Source organism: Vanessa cardui, chromosome 11, assembly GCF_905220365.1.
Source record: "Vanessa cardui chromosome 11, ilVanCard2.1, whole genome shotgun sequence".
In the NCBI taxonomy this organism is placed as follows: domain Eukaryota; kingdom Metazoa; phylum Arthropoda; class Insecta; order Lepidoptera; family Nymphalidae; genus Vanessa; species Vanessa cardui.
In genome coordinates, this window is record NC_061133.1 from 6,739,496 (window position 1) to 6,756,561 (window position 17,066).

General features: G+C 34.6%; 1 protein-coding gene across 4 annotated transcripts; it reads left to right on the forward strand.

Annotated features, from left to right (window-relative positions):
• Positions 1–373: 373 nt before the first annotated feature.
• Positions 374–17,056, forward strand: LOC124533464 (carbohydrate-responsive element-binding protein). 4 transcript variants are annotated; one of them, XM_047108753.1, is made up of 17 exons: positions 374–831; positions 2,358–2,464; positions 3,499–3,572; positions 3,656–3,781; positions 4,024–4,198; positions 4,275–4,370; positions 4,453–4,623; positions 4,697–4,987; positions 5,071–5,447; positions 5,535–5,762; positions 5,836–6,052; positions 6,369–6,493; positions 13,277–13,462; positions 13,549–13,676; positions 14,099–14,222; positions 14,918–15,047; positions 15,428–17,056. In XM_047108753.1, the coding sequence occupies exons 1-17, from the start codon at positions 539–541 to the stop codon at positions 15,547–15,549; spliced, it is 2,970 nt and encodes a 989-aa protein (XP_046964709.1). In that variant the 5' UTR covers positions 374–538; the 3' UTR covers positions 15,550–17,056. The 4 variants fall into 4 exon arrangements, with proteins under 4 accessions (XP_046964709.1, XP_046964710.1, XP_046964712.1 ...); XM_047108754.1 differs by having other exon boundaries at positions 375–831; positions 4,048–4,198; XM_047108757.1 differs by lacking the exon at positions 374–831 and adding an exon at positions 2,088–2,318 and having other exon boundaries at positions 2,396–2,464.
• The last annotated feature ends 10 nt before the right edge of the window (positions 17,057–17,066 follow it).

Below are 17,066 nucleotides of genomic sequence, written 5' to 3' on the forward strand. Positions count from 1 at the left end.
GCAAAAACAAAAGCACGTGTTTACTGCAGGTATGTGTAACATTGTTGACATTACACTAAGACTATAATATACTGGTGGTTTATGAAAAGTCTACTCATACAGTTGTGCTTTTGATTTTCGGACAATATTAGTTGTGCAAAATTTGAAACAAGTAATTCAGATTTCAGAACTTTTCGTAATTTACTTAGGGCGGATATAGCATCGGATAATGTCTATTCTATTGTCCTACTTTCAGTAATAGTCGATAGTAATATAATGACGAGAACATAGTATAAAGATCCATACACATCAATGATACTCTAATAAATAATTACTAGAACATCATTGATACCCAGTAAGTGTAAAGAACCTTTAGGTTTTTCTTGAATCTTTGCTGTAGCAACATTAAGTGTAAATGTCAGATGGATGGAAATGGAAAAAAACAATGTGAGTGATAAGTGAAAATATGGCAAAATCTAAAAGTTAAGTTTTATTAAAGTAAACTTTAGGTATATTTTTTTATCGACTAAGTTCCCTAAGTTTTATAATATATAAAATAATGACCCACGTCGAAAAACGCCAAAGTCGCCCAGGCAAAGAGGCAATTCATTCTGGACATTTTATGGTATCGCAATTCGAAGCTGAAGATCAGGACGATTTTGATGACCTAGCTATTCCTGTACCTGATGAAGAACAAAACGCCCCTAAAGAATCTGCAGTAGCCACCTACACATTGCCTACGACCTCTGAGATATTTCAACATTCAGATAAAGAAGACAGTAAACAACATCAACAACTTTCTATTGAAATATCACTTACAAAATTATTTAAATGTATGACTTTAGCATATCGGTAAGTACGAACACATCAGTATTTCTGACTATTATTATATTCTTTATATAGTTCCGTTTAGAAGATGTTTATCTGTATTTTGCCAATATAAATTCTGATAAATTAAAAACTTAAAAATATAGTACATATAAAAGGAGAGAAACAACATTTTATTGCTTTTAAAAATATGAAATGAAGATGCCTAGGGATTGCAATAAAACAGTTTCATTATCCTTTACTTGTTAACCAGTACGAACAGCACACAAAAGTTAGTGTTAGTATATAAATATAGCTAGTTTCATGTTTTGAAATATTTTCTGACAGGGAGGAAACATCCATTTTCTAAATGGAATTGGTTTGCAAAGATAACAAAAGGTCATCAGAACCCGTATAAAAGACACAGGTCACTTGTTGTGATAACAGTCTGTAATACTTAGTTATAAACATTCTGTATAATAATAAATCTCATTATCAATAATTATTTTTGCTTTATTTAAATAAATTATATTATTTCAATAATTCACTATCAATATTTTTTAATAAATTTACATAGAAATTTAGATCACATTTGTTTCTATGATTAATGAAGGGATTTCTCTAGAGGAAAGAACAATTCGCTTTTAACCTAATAATCTGCAGTCTGTATCTATTCAACTGCCACAGCTGATTTGAATAGTAATAGTACTTTCCATATCTCTTTTGGCATTGTAATATGATATGTAAATATTTGTTAATTATTAAAATATTGCTAGATTGATACTGACACTAGTATAATGTATAAATAAATAATGCAAACGCTTTATTGTAAATATACACAATGTAAACTTTTTTTTAATTATTTAAATTTATCCTCCAAGTAGCTGCTTACTCTACACCGATTTATATTATTTGAATAAACATATCTATTTGAAAGGAATTAATATTTTTTATTATCTTTCTTGTATAATGCTTTAAATGATAGTAAAATTAACTGACTGGTTTCTTGAAATATATTTTCTTTTAGAGCAAATAAATTTTACAATTATCTCATCTACATTTCACATACATGCCAAAGAAAAAATCATAATATTTATGGTGAATGGAAATTACTATTAAAATAATATATATATTCCAAGATGTAATGTATATTATTCTAATATCAGCAGCTAGCAATATATATACATGTCTATTTAGAGTGATAGAAATGATGATAAGATACAGTCAGGTTTCATTCTTATCAAACAGTTATTTATAATAAGCTTAAGATCACTTATTGATAGCAACAAAGATAAGTGGCTTACTGTGTGCTCGTACGACAACCTTGTGTATCCCCAGTACGGTTTTACCATTAAGACTGTACTTGTATTTTTTGAATTGCTTTAAATTATTCCTAAATCTTATAATGTATAATTCCAATCGGTTAAAAGCAAAAATGTTTCTAATGGGTTCTAGAACTTTTATAGTAAATTTAATTAAGAAAGTGCTTTTGTCTAACAATAGTTTGTTACGGTGAAGATTAGAAAAATATGGTAAGTTGGATTGAAATGTATTTTATTTAAATTTCTCAGACAAAAACTAACCTCACCAAAATGGAATCGTTTCAAAGGTATAAAACTCCGGTGGAAGGACAAAATAAGATTAAACAACGTCATATGGAGATGCTGGCACATGCAATGTGAGTTATACAATTTAATAAATTGACTGATTTAAAAATATATGGATGTGTTTAAGTATTCATAGCGTATAATAGATATAAACAAGTAATAATATATGAAACTGTATGAGGTTGATATCGCAAGACACATTATGCATAGTTATGTTCATCTTATGATTCTATTATATTGATTGTTTGTGTTCATCATACTGTTGACAGTGATACAAAATACACATGTAAATGTGTTCGCCGCGACTGTTTTATTGTAGACGCAGACCATTTACATCCTGACTTGTTTTTTATTTAGTATTTTTGATCAAGTATTAGGATATTTAATACATAAAACTTAAACTCCATGTTATAATTATATCATATATGAGAATAATAGTTTAAATTGAAAGTGTTTTAGTTTCGTTTAGTAGTTTGAAGTCGTACTTATGGGGTCGCCTACCTATATAGATAAATATTCGATAATACGTATTTATTACGAAACTGATTATTATGGGCAGTAAAGTGGCCCTATTATTGATAACGTCCATTAGTAATTGACAATAGTCGTCTTCTGTGCTCGAGCTGCGACGCTTTGAGAAGTGCTACAATTCTCAAAATGTGCTGTCTATATATCTTGCGATCACCGACGCGATGTAAAATTAAAATAAAAGTGTTATGATTTTCGTCTTGATGTCGATTAGCTGTCTTTGTTCAATATAGTTTTAACAATGTTTGTAATAAAGTAGTGTTTTCCAATTTCGAAATTATTTATCACCTATGGTTAAGGTACGAAAAGAAGTTTTTTTTTTTTAAATTCTTAAGTAAACTCGTGGATTTTTATAGTTATAAAGCATGGTTCTTCACGTGGCCGTCGATTCGACGAACGCAATGTTTCTTTGAATAATAAAGTTCAATTTTTAGTAAAATGGCTATATTAAAATGTCGTAAAGTTTCGTATTCATCTTATACAGAAAGTGTCAGTTTCAAATTCAAAATTCGATTTTGAAAATAAATGAGAGAATATAAAGATATGCAAATAATTTAATTGAAACAACCATTTTCAGTTATAAAGAAACAAAACACTTTAGTCTGCCAGTTCGCATCCCCATTGGATGTTGACACGCATGTGAAACCAGAGGTATGAAGAAAAATATGAAGATTCAATAATATTGTTCCTATACTTCGCTAAACGAAACAATTAATTACTTAAAATATTTTTAGACAACAATATTAGAAGGCAAATATTGGAAAAGAAGAGCCGAAGCTGTAATAGCTGAATATAAAAAATGGCGCATGTTTCATATTATGAGGCTCTTCGGCAAGGGGGACACCTCTGTCCAGGATTCGGTAAATTGTTTACTTAGTTTTTAGAGTCTGTATGTATTTAAAAAGCTTTTTGAGACTTAGCCTCGTTGCTAATTATTATTTTTTTGTATCAGTGTATTGGTCTAATTGTTAATCCACTCTTAATTTATAATTTTTCTTTACTACCTTTACATCCTCGAATGAGCCATCGCGTACACGTAATGGACGAGGCTGTTTACTGCTTTTCTTAAGTAATATAAATGCATCAATGCATCAATTTGCAGATGTCAAAACTATGCGGTTTTCAGATGTCGGACATGGACACAGTGGAGTCTCAGTGCAGCGACTTTGCTGCCAACATGCTCACCGATGAGGACTACCTGACCTTCATGAGCGACACACTCTTTTCAACCATCACAAATCATCAACCTTTCGCATTTCCAGATTGCAGGGAAATCGGTATTCTCATTTACTTGAAAAGCGAAAAACATATTGATCTCTATGTCGTGTCATACAATGTTGTTTTCAATTTTAGCCAGAGGTGCAAGCTTAGCTGATTTCATTCAACCAAGCTTAGGTCCTCTGCAACCAAATCTCGATGATTTGATGGATACTCTTGAACCGTTCCAAGGTACAGCATTAGTTTGAACATTCGTCTGAATCCTTTCAACGTTTTATTGGGAAATTTATATTATTTTTTGTTTATTCACTAGATCTTCTTTCAAGTTCTCGCTTGCCGCCTGTACCGGAAGAGACGACAATTTCTACTGAAGATCCCTTATACAGGAGTGGAATGTCAGTAGATTCTTATAATCCACAGAACTATATTGCTGACAATCAAAATACTACAGTCGCAATGCCTACCAGTCAGATGACTATTCATGGTATTTGCGCTTTTATAATTTTATTAACCGTTAAGTACACGTGCATAAAATTTAAATAATTCCTCCATTCCAGGTACTAACAGTAACACCCAAATGATACCGATGTCTGAGCCAGTTAAAAATGACCAATTGCGTGTCTACAATGGCCGGCTGTTCGCGCCGTCGGAGTTGTCTAATAATATTCTCGGCACGCAGGAGATGATGCCGTCGTTTCCCCAGAACACTTACGAACAGCAAAATGCAACGCATGCAGAACAAATGCATGGCAACGTCTACGCGAACAAGTCGCCTCGAGTACAGTATGTAAATACGCAAACCAAAATTCTCCCTCAGCAGGATACATGCTACCCTAAATACAATTCGGGTGAGTATCATATATACGGGACAATAGTAGAATCTACAGTAGAGCGATTCAACCTTAATTTGATAATACGGTCTGTTCCCCAGCTTTGCCGCCATCACAGACGGCGCCAGAAACTGTATCATTGCTTCAGCAGCCGGTACAGAATTCTAAATATGCTTCTACTTTAGTGATACAAGGAAGGAGTGGATACGGTAGAGAGAAGCCGCGGTCTAGGCTAAGTCATTACTCGGGACAGGTGGCGAACAACCACTACCAGGGTTACTCGCAACCTCTGCAAAACCCAGTGCACGTAGCACCGCAGAACTATGAGGTGCGACCGTCCGTAAGGCACTCCCCGCCCCAAATGCAGTACCTGCAACCGAACCCGGTAGACTTCAAGGCGAAATCCTCACCGAACAGCGTCAACACGCGATCATTCAAATTGCCTTCGCCGCCTCTAGTTCCGGTTACGTCACAACAGGTAAACCCTAACAGTAACATTTTGCTAGCGCAGTCGCGTCATTAACAAATTGGGCACATAACGAGACTGCGACGTCACGTCACTCAGGTGCAGGTTGCGGTGGGTGTAAACGTGGTGAGCGGCCTGAGTGCAGCTAGTGCGAAGAGCGCCCGTAACAAGGAACAGTACCGTTCGCACAGCTTACCGCTGGGTGCACAGCTCGGCGCAGACTGGGTGGTGAGCGCGCCCGCGCACACACATACGCCCTCACACACGCATACGCATGCCCACGCGCATGCGCACTCGCTTGACGCCTCCAGTACGCACGCCTCGCGAGTGAGTCATCAATATATTATGGCGTAAGATAAATATCCGATCTGGGAGAGTTAAATTATTAATCCGTCGACAGGCGCGCGAGGTGACTCCCGGAGCCATTCGCATCCGGTCGAGGTCATCGTCTAGCGGTGTGTCTGCGGACGGCGCGAGTGGCGGGGTGGGCGGCGGTGGCGGTGGTGGTAGCGGTGGTGGTGCCACGCGCCGCCCCCCGCCGCTCACGAGTGTGGCCTCCGAGCCCACGCTCCCGCAAGCCAGCGTCATGCTAGCCCAACTTCTCTCAGCCCAACACTGTTAGTTTGGTCTCTTGCCACATCCATAATAATTTTTTTTGGAAATTGTAATCCTTAGCAAAGTTAACCAATAATGATGAAACCAAAATAATTATTGCATGAATTGAAAGTCAGTGACAGTCAATCAGTTATTGATTGTTAATTAAATAGGCTTAACAAAATGTGGGTCTCTAAAGTATTAATAATATGTAATACAATGCGACCAGTTGACAGGTTTGAATTGCCGCTTCGTACAAATAAACTACACAAAGAGAATACACAAACACTTAACGTACATTATATGATAAAAAATTAAACACAAGCTTTTTACTTTCAGCTCAAAGCTTGTATAAATTGAATAATAGCGCAGAGGAAGGTGTCGGCGTTAGTGATCCCACAAAGTCCCCCATCCTCAGAGGACAGCCCTCGCCTATTGGGAGTGACATCATATCGCCACACCATGTAAGTATTTTAAACGTGATTATTGATTGTAATTTATTCAAATTCGTAACCTATGAGAAACGTGAAAGAACATAGCATAGTGTTATCACACCACGCCCCCCCCGACGCGCCTCTAATAATCGGGCTCGTGTTGCCAGTTTATCTTCATACTTTTGCAAAAGATATATTATTGCAGAATAATTATCCTATTTGTTTATCGATTTAATATTACTAAGCTATGATATTTATCGTCTTATTGAATTTATTAGTTTTTAATACTTTAAAATCCCTGTTTTGAAAAAAAAATTGATTAGCTTTTTTTTTAATGTACATATTCAGAATTTTAGGTTTAAATTATGACAAACATCAATTCTTTACTTTATATTCGGAACGCATCTTAGTACTGTGCGAAGAACTTCAACGTGATTTTTTTATTTGTTCCGATAACAATGCAATTAATAGATATTTTACATTACAACTCTTTAAGCTGACTATTTAAATTGTTGTACAATATCCATTATACATATATATAACAAGGAAAAAGTTCGCTGTAAAGATTTTTAGGTTAAACAGCGAGGTTAGAAACAATCGGTCGTATTTATCTAATAGACCGTCGGTTATCAGTTATTTGCGAAATTCTTATCCTAATCAACGTAGTACTGACGATTTGTGACATTGTTTTCATCGCGAATCACGCTCCCAACTTGTGCAAATTTCTGTCGCCTGATGCCAGACTTCGATCCCGCGCCCGTTATCTCCGCCGAAGCAATAAAACGACTGTTACTATCTGTCTGTTGGTGGGTTTCTGGCAACGAATTGATAAGATACTCGACAGTAGACGAGCAATGTATTTGCGTGTGTTGTAACCTCCGAGAAATGTATTACTTCCTATATTTTTAAATAGGTCAGATCAAGTAATCTATCGAACGATTTATTTGTGTACTTATACAATGATAATTTTTTTATCATCCACGAGCTGTTTTTTCTTTTTTTACATTTTAAATAAGATTGCTTCCTGCCTCTATATCTTTTTTATTACTGGTAGTATGTATATGTAACAAAATAGGGGTTTTATACTAGGAATCACCCATTTATCACATTCTACCGTCAAACAGCTTATAATTGCTTTGTTTCGATTCGAAGGACTACTAAAGGACTACCAACTATTTCTATTATGCTTCTATTAGGCAGTTGTGACTATTTACTACCAGCTAGCCCATTTGCCAGATGGCTTTACATATGGATTCAAATTAAAATATATTTTATTTCAATAAACTTTTATGAATCTTAATTTTACAGAATTGTATTAATTGTAAAGCTACCATTGATTCGGAATGTAGATTCGGTAAAGAAGAACCGAAAATAAACTGTTTGGTTGATTACTCTTCTCTGCAATTAGTATTTTTTTATTATATATTTAAGCTTGTGTTCAATAATATAATATTGCCTTATTTATTACGGATTTTTTTTCAAATGATTCACATAAATTAGAGAAATTAAAAAATCAACTTGAAATGAAAGAAAATTGAAATGATCTGTAAATCATATCAGAAAAATAAAAAAATATCGATTAGAAAAAAAAAACTCACAATACTTAAGGTACTAGCATAATCTTCATAAAATAAGTTATGAACATATCACTTTTCATTAATATATAAAAAAAAATTAAAGATTTTGTTTAGCATAATTCAGAATTCAATTCATGAACATTGATATTATATGCATATAAGTCTTGCACATTCCCGTTCTCGTGTGTTTTAATATAAAATATTTATTATAAAAAAAAAATCTATTCTATTAAGTTATATATCTACGAATGTCTTGTTCACGAGACAACATACGTGAACAAGACACACCTGAGTTGCTTTATTTTTATCAGTAGAAACACACACATACACACTTTTATTACACAACACTACTACATAAATATAAGTACCTTATTATTATACTATTAATATAGTACTTTCACTGTAAACATTGCTATATATAATATGTCAAAAATATTTATTCAAAATAGAACTGGTTACACTTTCTTATTGATAGTCGAAAAATCTACCACCGGTTTGGAATTTAACAACTCAGACCTGAGAAGAACCGGGGAAAGAAACTTAGCGGGATCAAGGATTCATATCATGTTCCAATATATATATTTTTAATATAAGATTTTAAATTAACATGGTTATTTTATTACTAAAAGTATTTCGGGATACTTACCATGTTCACGCAGCAAACGTACGAGAAAGGAGGTAGTTCGATATGGGCACTTCTAACATTATCAACATGTACCCGCAAACTTCAGTCTCGTGAACGGGACATTCGTAGATAATGTCGAAATATCGAGCTCCACTGAACAAAAATAAAAAACATGGTAAATATCCCGAAATTAATAACTTTAATAATAAAAATAACCATGTTAATTTAAAATCTTATATAAAATATTTATGTTTGATTTACTCATTTTACGGATATATCCTACAATGCAGACGTTTGGATAATTTTGAGTAGTGGTCATAGCATTTTATTACGAGATTACTATTAGATATAAATCAGTAGCTTTGGTCCAATATATATTAATCATCATCATCGTCGTCATCATCATAATCCCTATGAATATTTTAGATTAATTCATTATCCGATTATTATTATTTTGGATGTTTATGTATACTTAGTTTTTATCTGTTTTACACTTAGTTATATTCGTTAGAATAAAAAGAATTGGCTTTCTGCATTGTGTAAGAATATGTCGGATTAAAGTATAGAGTTATAGCACTATATCGTCAATACACTAATCGATACTCTGCCTGCCACGCATCATAACATATTCTACCGCTCAGCAGCGAAACTTATTATTAATGTGTTGAAGGCTGTGTGACTCCAATGTAACACAAGGGACATTGAATCATAAGATCGCAAGGTTGGTAGCAGTGTTGGGCAAATTTTAATTGCAGGAACAATTAAAGATTAACAATTAATTAATTGTTAATTGTTACTACTACAGTTAACAATTAATCAATTGTAATTGTGGAAAATCACAACTAACAATTATTTAATTGTTAACTGTATTAGTAACAATTAACAATTAATTAATTTTTAATTGTTTTGTTAATTTTAATTAAAAATAACAATTAAAAATACTGCTGTAAAATATAAAGACTTGAGCGAAGACGACGACTTGAAACGTTTTTTGTTTTATACCTACGCTGAAGAAATATTTATCAATGCAACTTTATATTATATAATATAAAAATAAACACTTTTTTTCTGTGGAAAGAGAGATTTAGAAAAAAATAGCTTAATACTAAGAGCCTTTGACCACATTTTTATTCGTCTGAAGTCTAATACTTATAGCTTAATTTTCCTAAATATTTACTAATTTCATTTTGATGTATAAAGTTAATTGTTAGTTTTAATTGTTTTACAAAACAACTAAAAAAGTTAATTGCAATTATTTTAATTGTAAGCTGCAATTGACATACGTTAATCAAATTAATTTAATTGCAAGGTGCAATTAAAAGTGTAATTGCGATTAATTTAATTGTAATTAATTTAATTGCGATTACTTTTTTAGTCAATTAATAAGATAATTGACAATTACTTGATTAATGCCCAACACTGGTTGGTAGCGCTTTGGCGTTGTTTAAAACGTTTGGCGTTGTTAGAAACGTTCTTACGTTGGGCACTTATCCATTTTCCCTATATATAAACACTAGTTGTGCTCACAACTTCAAGCGCGTTTGAATTTAACAAAAAGTTATTGTTGTAGTGAAAATATCATCCAAATCGGTCCCTTCGATCCAGAGATTAGCCGAAATAAACAGACAGACCGAAACAAAAATTGTAAAACATGTTATTTTGGTCTATGTACCGTGTACACATATATATGCATTTAGTAAAAAGAGGGATTATTTTAATATTACAAACAGATACTCCAGTTATATATGTAGATGTACATAAGTTTAGAATGGTGTTATATAGATATAACACCGTTCTACACTTAATAAGGCTTATAAGGCATTGCACCATTATTCAGGTTTTTTTTTAATTATTATAAACTTGATTCTGTGGTTTTGTTCGCGTGAGCAAGGGGATAGGAAGAGTGTATTTAATGTATTTTCTTATCGGTTTTCCTCCGCGTGACACGTGACGGTTGATATTTTAAGACGTAAAGACATTTATTTGTAAAAGAATATATCTATGCGTAAAGAAAAAACTTGAACATATTCACTTTGGCGTTATTAATTTTAGTTTTTACTAGCTAGGATATTTCCTACTAGACTATAACTTGACATGCGTCATTGTAGAGTATTTTTCGCTCTCAAATAGATTATAATATGGCCGGGATACTTGTTTCTATGCTGCGTTAATTCTTATCTCCACAATCCACATCCGATAGTAACAAAGCTAATGATTAAGCAAATATCGATTTTCTATTACAAGGCTGTTATAGACATAATCATAATAGGGAAATACAGATTGTAACATGTCTGTGTTGTTATTTCACACATCATATGATAATTATCATTATCATTACATAGTATAAAACAAAGTCGCTTACCCCTATGAATGGTTTGGATCTTTAAAATTACGCAACGGATCTTGATGCTGTTTTTTTAATAGATAGAGTGGTCAATATAGTAAGGGAACAAGAAATCTGTAGTATATTTAGTATCAGCATTGCAGCCGTGCGAAGCCAGGACGGGTCGCTAGTGAAATATAAATGTACATATATATCAAATTGTCTACAGGTTTTTGACAGTTCATCATTATCACTTCGAGCCTTAACTTTGTAATGTAACTTATATAATATTAAATCGAAAGGACACTACGAATGCTAAAAGAATTTTTCAGATTGCATTCGTAGTTCCACAGATAAACACAATCACATATATGTATAGACTTACTGTCCAGCTTTTTAATATACACACACATAATAAGTCATTGCTTAAATGCAACATCAGATAGGTGAATCTATTTATTTATTTATGTATTTATTTATTAGGGAAACATACAGCATATCGTATAGTAGAACTAATATAATAATTATATTTTAACACTTATGCCAGTTAAGTTTCCACTACTGTTTTAACAGGGAAGTAGACTAATTTTGATGTTACATAAAATATAACTATTTATGACAAAGTAAAATTTTAACGTAAATATGGTTTTGGTTAATTACTTGTATTTTTTACAAGATTATAAAATTTACTTCAACTATTTTTAAACAGATCAATGTGGTTGTATTTTCTATTATGACTATTACAAAATCTTAGAATAAAAGAATTTTTGAAATAATTAGTTTTACAAAAAGGTATTGAAAAAGTATCCTGAGAGCGAGCGTTAAAACGAGGACATTTAAATAAAATCTTACTGAGCAGATATGGAAAATCAATTAAATTATTTAAAATTTTGTAAAGAAACATTTGGTCTCTTTGTTCTCTACGTTCTTCAAGTGGCATAACAACAGAGTCAGGAAAAGTAAATTTGTATAGCAACCTCCTGATAAATTTGTTTTGAATATTTTCAATTAAGTTGACATATTTTGCATATTGTGGATTCCAAACAGTTGACGCATACTCTAAATGTGATCTAACGAAAGCATTGTACAAAATTACAAAGGTATGAATTTTTAAAATCTGCTCCTTGCCGAAAGATAAATCCAAGCATTTTATATGACTTCATCACTATTTCCTCAATATGCTTATCGAATATAAGTTTGTTGTCTAGTTGTACCCCAAGGTCTCTCACCTCGGTTACCCTTTTTAATTTAGTATTAAATATGGAATAGTCAAAAATTATTTGTTCTTTTTTTTCTTGAAAATGTAATTACACAACATCGTAGTAATGATCGCGTGCGATTTAAAATACGAATCTATTGCCTTTGTTATGGCATTGGTAGGCGAGCAAATTGGCAACCTGATAGTGAGTGGTCATCATCGCCCATGGGCATTGACAATTAATTCCATCGGCCATTCACCACCAATCTTGGAAACTAAGATGTTACGTCATTGTGTCTGTAATTACACTAGCTCACTCACTGCTATTGCTGTTTGCCGGAAACCTCCAACCCAAAACCCCCACCACCGAGTTACATATATATATATTTGATATGATGTGATAAATGAAGATAAAAATGTTGAAAAAAGTTATTGAACTGTTTTGTCATTGTCATATCTTTATATATGATCTGAGAGATTATAGCATACGAGGAAAAGGTTGAAGATGAAAAGGTGAATGGTGATATATGTTATTATTGATCAGATCTCAATTTCATAACTTACAATACGAACGTACGAGACATACTTATACAGACGATTATATGCTAAATAAAATATTGATATATGCATGAAACTCACGTGATTGGTATTAAATGGTCTTTATAACTATATCTAATACTTAGCCAACGTGTATACAATATTCCAGGAATATGAATTTGATATTCGGTGTTTATTTTGGAAACAATCACTTTTAATTTGAATTCTTATCGTAAGAATGCATTCAAAGGGATGGCTGAAAGTATTCTCGGTCCGTTTCATTCAAATTGAATATAGGTTACGTACAAGCAAATGGATCAGTTATTATCTAATGTTAAGTGGTCACTATCATCCATTATTGTCAGACATTGATGTAAGATATTTTCTCCATCAAATTGAATGGGAATATTGAAAGTGCTTCAAGATTTTCAAACGCACCCTACGATTGAAATTTGCACGCGAGTGTCATGCGGCAGTTGCATTAATGACCTCGATCGAATGCCGCGTAAATGAACTGCTAAGCGATTTGAGCTAATGTGTTCATGTTCGGCAGTCGCGCGCGCAGTCGCTGTCGCCGCCGGGCTCGCCGAGCTCGGAGCGCGCGGGGTCACCGCGGGAGTCGCGCGAGGCGCGCCGCACGCATCTTCACGCGGAGCAGAAGCGTCGATACAACATCAAGAATGGTTTCGACACGCTGCAGGCGCTCATACCACATCTCAACACCAATCCTGCCGCTAAGGTACATATTTAAATTGAAACCTGATTGCCAGAGACCTTGGCGGTCGCTACTATCAACTAACATTGCAAATGTTTGATAATTTTCAGATTAGTAAAGCTGCCATGCTACAAAAAGGGGCCGAGTATATTAAGCAGTTGAAGGCAGAGAGGAATCAAATAAAAGAAGAAATGGAAAGTTTACGACAGCAGATCGAATGCCTGAATAATTCCATTTCGTAAGTAACTTAGCTATCTCATAAATGCAGAAAGTAATTATGTTTCTTGCTTTTTCTAGAATTATCACATTCTAATGTGTCTATAACCACTAATATTACGAATAGTATATTTAGCTAAGTAAGCTATACAATGAAATTAATATTTCGTGTTGTCATAATAATGAGATAAATATCAAGCGATAAGTGTTTAAATAAAACTAGTTATTACGGATTTTAACGAGCACTTTACAGGTTTCGTGGTCACAGGTAGACCGAGAGTCTAGCCGTGACCACGAACGCTGTAAAGTGCTCGAAACGTCGGGATGTCCAAAATAATTAATATACGCGATTAAAATCCGTAATAACTAGTTTTATTTAAATGTGTTATAATCGCGAAAATTGAAGACAATATCAAGCGATGAGTGTTAACACGTGCCCCGCAGCAACTGCCACTCGCTGCTGCCGGCGACGGGCGCGCCCGTGTCGCGCGGGCGCGCGGGCCGCCTGCGCGAGATGTTCGCCGCGCACGTGGCCGCGCGCACCGCGCACAACTGGAAGTACTGGCTCGTATCCTTTGCACCGACCGATCTGTTCCTACTGTTTACTTTCAACCTCGTCCTCACTTTTTGAATCCGACCAGTCGTTATGTATGTACGAAAAAATATTAATGATTTCATGAGAAAATGTGATACTCATAGCATTGGTACAAGGAACAAACACAAACTTGCTACTCCTGTTACTCGACTACATAGCGTCAGTAACTCCTTTGTGGGGCAATGTATACGGTTTTACAATAGGATCCCAGAAAGCGTTCAAAATGCCTCTGTTGCCAAATTTAAGAAAATTATTAAGGAACGCTTGTGTGCAAAAGGTTACTATACAATTGATGAGTTTATGATCAATAGCACACCTTGGGAATGAAACGATCGCCTCCTGGCTATTTCATCTCATATTAAATTGTTTAAATAATATATGAGACAAATAAAAAAAAAAAAAAAAAAACCCGCTGAGTTTCTTTCGCCGGTTCTTCTCAGGTCGGGGTATTTTCTTTTCCGAACCGGTGGTAGTGTTTCAATTGACCATCAATAAGAAAGTGTAATGCTTCTATATTGAATAAAGTTATTTGAGTTTGAGTTTGAGTTAGAGACGATCGGAGAAGATTACGTTAATTTGTAGGTGTAACTACGATTTAATAATTCTTGTTTTGGCTTATAAAATCGTATGTGTCTTGCTAGAGCTATATTTTCTTAACAAGCGCACAGTTCAGCGTGGTGAGCGCGGCGCTGGTGGAGTCTTTCAGTGCGTGCGTGTCGTGCAGCAGCGCCGCCGACCTCGTGCGCACCACGCTGCTGTGGGCCGAGCAGCACTGCTCGCTCGTCGAGATGCGCCCCGGTACGTAACAGATAACGCCCGACTTCAATTTCAATCATATCTTACTTACTTTGTGGTAGGGCTTTGTGCAAGCCCGTCTGGGTAGGTACAACCCACTCACTAGTTATTCTACCGCCAAATAACAGTACTCAGTATTGTTGTGTTCCGGTTTGAAGGGTGAGAGAGCCAGTGTAACTACAGGCTCAAGGGACATAACATCTTAGTTCCCAAGGCTGGTGGCACATTGACAATGTAAGGAATAGTTAATATTTCTTACAGCGTCATTGTCTATGGGTGATGGTGACCACTTACCATTGTACATTGTATTGTTGTATATTGTAGTCTAAAGTAAGTACAACCAATTAATTCCGTAAACGCAACATAAATTGCTATTTCTGCAGCGGTTTTGAACTCGTTACGAGTTCTCTGTACGACGACCGACATCCTGACGAGTCCAGAGCGACTCGCGGACGAGGCGCGCGCCGCCGCCGCCGCCGCCGGCGTCAAGCGCGAGCCCACGTAGCGAACGCCGACGACGCCGCCGACACCGCCGACATCGCCCGACATCGCCCGACACCGCCTGACACCGCCTGAAATAACCAGCCATCTACCGACCTACCAGTAGCGAGAATTGCACTTGATGTGAATTTCAGTACTTTACCGCAATTATATTATTCAGTTAATTTGTTATTATATTCTATGATTTGCTCGTGAAGATGCCTGCAAGATGAAATTCACGTATCAGTGTCATTCTCGCCGAAATGGTCATAGTGTAAGTTTATTTGCAGCTCGTTAGGTATTAATTATGAATTGAATCGAACATTGCTCCGTGTTCGAGTAAATTTGTCTCGACGAATTCATTCGACGTACTTTAATATTAGTTACAGCGCGAAATAAAAACGGCGTGAATCGGCTCGGGAGTCAATGTTCTGAAATTTACCAACTGCGTGAAATGTTGAATTGATTAACTAAATGTTATTTAATGATTATGCAAACAAAACGAAATGTAATTGCATATAAAATATATTTACATTTATTTTATATACTTGTGACAGTAAAATTTACAGTTGTAACAAACAAATGTGAAACAAAATGTAAACAACTAATTTGAGACATGCAAATGAACAAGAGGTATGTGCTTATATATTTACAGAATGGGTAAGTTCGGTGTCTCCGAGCTCGCCACTAATAACCTGCTTTGTACCTAAAATAATTAATACTCAACAGAGGCGTTAATAAAATGGCGGTGTTTCCGGCCATATATGAATATGTGCAATTGTTTTGGTGTTCACGTATTGATCGTATGATCAGAGCGCACAATTTTTATTTTATTAATATTGACGGGTAACGGTCGAGCTTAAACAATTCCGTAGTAAAATTAAAGTGTTATTATTATCTGACATTGTAACAATATAACAACTAATTAATAAAAATAGTTAATTATATTAGCTCAATAATTAAAAATCAACGAATCTTAAATATGTATTTTTTAATCCACAGAGAGAATGTAAATACATACTAATATGAATTATAATCAATCGAATCAGTGGCTTAATATTGTGCCTTCTCTATTAATATTTGACGTAACGATGTGGCGTTTACGCCTTTGTAGTTTCTACCAAAGATTGCCTCGTCCAATCTTAACGCGCCGCGCGGGGACTCCCTGCCCAGCTGTCCCGTCCCGTTGCAAGTGAATACCAATATAGTCATTAAGCGAAAAAAGAGAATTTATTAAATATGTCGAGATTTAATTTAGAATTACTGTAAGTATATTTACGCGAGTAAGGTACTTTAAGTAAGTAAATATTTTTATATGGTTTGTGTCGTGACACAAATATTTTTATATAAACTGTATAAATCGGTGCCAACGTAAATATTGTTGTAATTTGTTATATAGTAATATAATTGTCTAATGTATCGTTGACTCTGGTAGCACGTTGTATTTGGAGGCGCTTTCGCCCTCGAGTGAGCTTTAATGAGTTATTTGCAATTGTTGTTCTTATGGAAATACAGTTTGAAATGAAAACTTATATTATTTTT